The sequence below is a fragment of the Lactuca virosa genome, chromosome 8 (genome assembly GCF_052849685.1).
Source record: "Lactuca virosa cultivar CGN04683 chromosome 8, Lactuca_virosa_CGN04683_v6, whole genome shotgun sequence".
Classification (NCBI taxonomy): domain Eukaryota; kingdom Viridiplantae; phylum Streptophyta; class Magnoliopsida; order Asterales; family Asteraceae; genus Lactuca; species Lactuca virosa.
Genome location: NC_136433.1, coordinates 6,902,684 through 6,909,361, shown reverse-complemented (window position 1 = coordinate 6,909,361; position 6,678 = coordinate 6,902,684). Strand labels below are relative to the sequence as shown.

Genomic DNA, 6,678 nt, shown 5'->3' with positions numbered 1-6,678 from the left:
TTCGCTCCCAAGCGAAGCTGGTTCAGGAATCGGGTCCTGTGTCTCGTCAAAATCTGGTGGCTTCATGTTGCTGAACTCCCGAAACAACAATGAGTCACATCCCTATGGCCTTGCAGCAGCTACGGCTGCGGTGGTTGCGGCAACAACAGCCTCCGTGACAGCAGCGTATCGCTCATCAAATGTCTCAATCAGCATGGTCTTAATAGACCCGAACATCTCTGGTATGGGCTCTCTAATAGTTGCAGCCACCTCCTCATGAATGATCATGCGAATCTCCTCGTCACTAATACCACTGCCCCCGGGGTTGTTGCGGGTAATCACCATAGTGTCTATGAAACACAAACACGAAAATCATCAGAGTCTAGCTCAAGCACTCACGCCATTACCCACCCCTACATGCTCCGTAGTATCCTAAGGTTCTTACTTGGGTCGCATACAAATCCGATGCTTTCAGTAGTACGAGCCCAATACTACCTTCAACACCAACCTGTAGTCGTCCCAAGTCCTCCTCCTAGGATCCTAATTCACAAGCACTCGATCCCTCACGGATATCAAACTACTCTGTCGGTAGATTCCTCAATGCTTATCTAGATATTTGTGTCCTAGATTACTCAAAACTCTCTCCAAAAGATTCCTGCTATGTATCCCTACTCAACACACACACACAGAGCAAATAGCAGATAATATCAATCAATATCATTTCCTAGGCTAAGGCATCATGAATCAGGAAACTCTAGCTCTAAATTCCTGAAATACCTAGCCTATCCTCTAGCATGCAGCTCTAATATCTCATAAGTATCTCATAATATAAAAAAGTAGTGGTATTTTAGGAAATCACCGTTCGGGCTCTGGCTGATTGTACACACTACTTCATTCTCGTTTTCTCTTAAAAGCTCTTACTCGTTTTAGAAAAATCATTTCCTTTAGAAAGTTTTCTTAAATCCTCAGTTTGAGTCCAGACATACCCGAGAGTACATTCAAATCCCTCAAACCAAGGCTCTGATACCAACTTGTAACGCTCTAAATTTTCAGACAAAATTTTCATTTTTAAAACCACGTAAAACACAATCTCACATTTCTCAAAACCCAATGTATAAGTTGTTCAAAACACAAGACAACAAAATGTTTGATAATAACCCAGAATCCTCAAAACAACATAATCTCGAGCTGGTGTGTATAATCAAGCCGACGCTCTCCCGCAATCCTGAGAGCTACCTGAAACACATTTCACACAACACTGTAAGCACGAAGCTTAGTGAGTTCACCAAAATACCATGCACAAATAATTAGCCTCTCATGGCTATATCTCAATAAGGACCCTCCGGTCATGTGTCTCAGTGAGGACCCTCCGGTCTCATAGGTCGGGTCGGACCCTCTAGTCCGGTATCTCAGTGAAGACCCTCCAGTCTCACAATTCGGTTTGGGCCCTCCGACCCTAACTCAATAAAACACATAAATAATCTACAATATAAATCACAAAGACAAAGTGCATGATATCACATAACTCAGTATAAGCACATAAGACCCTCCGGTCAGTAAATCAAATAAGACCCTCCGGTGAATAACTCAAATAAGACCCTCTGGTCACACCTATTACCACTCATGTAAGTATAGTGAGAAGACTCACCTCTTAAGCAAATCAAGTATGTCTCGTACTCCACGATCGGTGTAGACTCCGCCTACATGTCACAATCATCTCTAATTAACACTTTATCACAACCACACTAAAAATGTTAAGCTAATCCCTTTCTAACTCCTGGAAAGGGTGAAAGACCATTTTACCCCTCAATGGTCTCCATATCCATAATTTGACCAAACCCTAAACGTCAACGGAAGTCAACACACGAGTCAACAGTTCATGTTGACCCAACTCGTCGAGTGCATCTATGCGACTCGTCGAGTTCCTCCTGTTCTCAGAAAATTGGGAAAACTCCAACTCAACTCGTCGAGTTGTCTCATCAACTTGTCGAGTTTGCACGTGTCCAGACTATAGGGGAAAACCCTAACCGACTCGTCGAGTTGGCTCATCAACTCGTCGAGTTCCTTCAGGCCATTTTCTTATTCAGACGATTTTAAGCAGAACTAAGGCCCCATACTCTAGATCTAGCCTTCCAAGGCTGAAGTATCATGTAAAGCTGCAAGCTTTACGTCCATGCTTGGAACCTAGGGCTCAAAATGCCAAAACAAAGCGCTATTGAGGGTTTAATGTATGAAACTTGGCTAATAGCTTGATAAAGCTTGAATCATTAGGCCCAATGGATCTCATACTATCTAGATCTGAAGTTTTAACCTCATGTCATGCTCAAACGACTTAAAGATGGAAATGACCACAAACTCCCTAGTGAAGAGATCTAACCAAACAATGATCAAGGTGATAGATTTTTACCTCCAGATAGCAGCTAACACTGAAAGAACACTGGATCCAAGGGTTTCTTCTCGTTTCAAGCCTTTTTCTCTTCTATCTCCTTCCAAGAATGCACCAAATCACACACTTTTAGCCTCTCTCTCTCTCTCACACACACACATAGATGACACCAGCTCATTTAGGGTTTGTATCAGGGTGCTAAGTGATAAGGGAGGTGGAATGAAAGGCTTAAGGTCTATTAAATAGGGCACAAACCCTGAAAATTAGGATTTTCACACTCAGCTCCTACTCGTCAAGTTGGGGTCCTCCAACTCGTCGAGTAGGCTCTAAAAATCATGTGGGTATCTCCATCTCTACTCGGCGAGTTGGGGCCTCCAACTCATCGAGTTGCCTTGAAAAAATGAATATAATATAATTTAATATTATACTTAGGAGTGGGGATGTTACAGAATTTAACCAAAGATTGTGATCTAGATGAAAATGGAAACCGAAAGGCCCAAGCTTGCTATTCGAGCGGTGATCGTTATGACGAAGACTGGAGAAAGCCCAAAAATAAGTGGTTACCTTATGATGAATACAAGAAATCCAAAGAAGACAAATATGAACAAAAAGGAAGAGGCTTCTATTAAAAACAGGAACCGGCTCCCGAGAAGAAACCCGGTTTCGAAGCAATGCGTGCTCGCTTTGCTGCCGCAGCAGAAAAGAGACATGACAATACCGAAGTAGTACTCAGAAATCTGCAAGCTGCAAACAAGAATATCAAAAAACAAATTGGGCAACTCTCGAAGCAATTCAACGAAAGATTACCGGGCACACTACCAGGAAACACCAAATAAAACCCAAGAGGAGCCCACATCCAGGCCATAATGACTAGAAGTGGAAAAATTGTTACCCATTTGACTCCTATGACTAACAATAAGCTGGATGTCGTGTTGGTAGAGTAAGAGGCAAGTCAAGAAAAAGCCACTGATCAGTCACCACGACGTGGTAAAGACACCACGACGTGGCAATCGTCCGAAGATAAATATAAAGAACTCGTTAAGCCATACTATCCACCGCTACCATTTTTAAGCTGAGCAAAGCATGACAGACAGGTCGAAGACTACCAAAAGTTCCTAGAGCACATTAAATCCCTTCAAATCAATATCTCATTCATTGAAGCCTTGTCTCAAATTCCAAAATATGCAAAGTTTCTAAAGGATCTTCTAACAAACCGAAAGAAGATGGGGGAGGTGTTTAAAGTTGTATTGAACGAAACCTGCTCTGCCGCCATGTTAAACATGTTGCCAAAGAAGATGGGTGATCCAGGGAGTTTAACACTTGCATGCCAATTCAGAAATTTAGCCACAAGCTACGCTCTAGCCCATTCGGGGGCAAGTGTTAACTTAATACCATATTCATTTTTCAAGAAGCTTGATCTCCCGGAACCAAGACCAATTCACATGGTCATTCACTTAGCAAACAAAACGATGACCTTTCCAAGAGGGATTTGTGAAGATTTATTAGGTAAAATTGACAAGTTTTTTTTTCCTGCATATTTCATCGTTCTAGATATAGAGGAAGACGACCAAGTGCCATTTATTCTTGGAAGGCCCTTTTTGAGCACCGCCCGAGCTTTGGTGGACATAAGAAAGTCCAAACTCACTCTTCGATTTGGAGAAGAAACCGTAACTTATAGGGTTAATAGAGAGATAAAACATTCAATAATAAGTGATGACATGGCTTTTTCGGTAGATGTTTTCGATGAAATTTTGGAAAAAGAATTAGAGGGTTGGAAAGAGAATGAAGCTGAAGGATAAATGGTTCTACAAGAAGGAGATTTTGATGTTGCACATGATTTGCAAGAACTGGAGAAGCTACTAGAAGAAAGTGAGTACAATGAACTGAAAAAGGCCATTAAAGACCCACCACGATGTGGTAATAACATCACCACGCCATGGCAATCCAATTTCGTTCGATCTGACGAGCAGAATTGCGACACCACGACGTGGAAAGATGCCCACGTAGTGGCTACTAAACAAAAAGAAAAAAATCGAATTGAAGTTTTGCCTGAACATATTGAGTATGCATTCTTAGAAGAAAATGAGCAAAAGCTAGTCGTTATAGCAGCCGATCTCACACCAAAGGAGAAGGAAAGCTTAGTTGGAGTACTCAAGAAACGCAAAAACGCTATTGCTTGGAAGATCACAGATATTAAGGGAATTAGCCCCTCATATTATTCACATAATATTAATTTGGAAGAAGGAGCTAAACCAGTGGTGCAACGTTAAAGAAGATTAAACTCGAACATGCAAGAAGTAGTCAAGAAGGAGGTCATTAAGCTTTTGGATGCCGAAATTATTTACTCGATCTCGGATATCCAATGGGTAAGTCTGGAGCACGTGGTACCCAAGAAAGGAGGTATGCCGGTGGTGACAAACGAAGAGAACGAGCTTATTCCTACAAGAATGATAACGAGTTGGTAAGTGTGCATCGATTATCGCAAGTTAAACGATGCCATTTGCAAAGACCACTTTCCTTTGCCCTTTATTGATCAAATCCTCGAAAGATTATCCGGTCACCTTTATTACTATTTTCTAGATGGTTTTTCAGGATATTTTCAGATTCCTATTGATCCTCAAGACCAAGAAAAAACCACATTCACTTGCCCTAGTGGGACCTTTTCTTCTCGTCGAATATCATTTAGATTATGCAACGCACCTGCCACCTTCCAAAGATGCATGATGGCCATCTTCCATGACACGGTTGAGAAGTTCATGGAAGTCTTCATGGACGTTTTTTCTATTTTTGGGTCTTATTTTGATGATTGTTTATCTAACCTCGACTTGATGCTTGCTAGGTGTGAAAAGACCAACTTGGTCCTAAATTGGGAGAACTGTCATTTCATGCTAAAAGAAGGAATTGTATTGGGCCATAAAGTTTCCAAATCAGGGATAGAAGTAGACCGTCCAAAGGTCGACGCCATAGCTAAATTATCACCTCCAACAAACATGAAAGGGGTTAGAAATTTTCTCGGCCATGTAGGATTTTACCACCGGTTCATAAAAGATTTTTCAAAAATAACTAGGCCATTAACTCAACTTCGTTTAAACGACACCACATTCAATTTTTCAAAGGAATGTCTTGAAGATTTGAAATATTAAAAGAAAAATTAACAAATATTCCGTTCATGATTGCCTCGAAATGGAACCTCCCATTTAAGCTCATGTGCGATGCTAATGATTTTGCTGTAGGAGCAGTCCTTGGACAAAGGCTTGATAAGCACTTTCAACCCATATATTATGCAAGAAAAACACTAAACCCGACAGAAAACTACAACACCACTGGAAAAGAACTTTTGACCGTTGTTTACGCATTTGATAAATTCTGCCCTTATTTAGTGTTGTCTAAAACTATTGTTTTTTACTGACCATTATGCTCTTAAGTATTTATTTGCTAAGCAGGATGCTAAGCCAAGATTGATTCGATGGGTACTCCTCTTGCAAGAATTTAACATCGAGATTAGGGACAAAAAGGGTATGGAAAATGTGGTGGCTGATCACCTCTCGAGATTGGAAAAACCGGAATTGGAAGAATTGGAAGAAAACAAGATTGGACACGACTTTCTCGAAGAATATCTAATGGTGATCGCTGTAACATCCGATTTTCCAGGTATATTAATTTAAGCATTTTTATGAGGATCTTGGGTGGAATCGACGAGTTGGTGCCCCAACTCGTCGAGTGGGATCGCGGTTTGGTGAAGTGTTTAATGAATGGACTCGACGAGTCGGGTATCTGACTCGCCGAGTCAGCACTGCTGAGGAAAACCCTAATTGCTCGGGTTTGTGGCCTCTTTAAAGGCTCTTATGGACATCATTTGCGGCCACACTTTCCCTTGAGAGACCCTAATCGATCCAGAGAGCTTAGAAACAGAGTGGGAGCTAATTTCTTCATTTTAGTGCATTCTTGCAAGGAAGAAGGAGAGGGTTCAAGCTTAGCTGTCTAGAGGGGCTCAGATCTTTCTCTATTTCATTCAGGGCTGTTGTTGGAGGTATGAATCTATACCTGTTTTCGTATGTTTAGTAGATCTCTTAAAGTTAGGGTCTCTTTACCCTCTTTTAAGTTGAGTTATGAAATATGTGAAGTCCCTTTGAGGCTTAGACATCAGATATGGACCTTGAGAGGTCCAGAGAGCCCCAAGAACCCAGCTTTATGCAGCCACATAAGAATATTGAGCTTAAGACACCATTATTGAGGGTTATTTTGGCAAATAGAGCTAGATGAGTGATGCATGGTCATAAAGGTCGAACCTTTACATGATTAATGGGCCTTTA

At 41.3% G+C, this 6,678-nt stretch overlaps 1 protein-coding gene across 1 annotated transcript; it reads left to right on the top strand.

The window, feature by feature from the left end:
• Positions 1 to 3,588: 3,588 nt before the first annotated feature.
• LOC145130061 (uncharacterized) lies at positions 3,589 to 4,164 on the top strand. The gene has a single exon (XM_079064909.1). The coding sequence runs from the start codon at positions 3,589 to 3,591 to the stop codon at positions 4,162 to 4,164; it is 576 nt and encodes a 191-aa protein (XP_078921035.1).
• Positions 4,165 to 6,678: the final 2,514 nt, after the last annotated feature.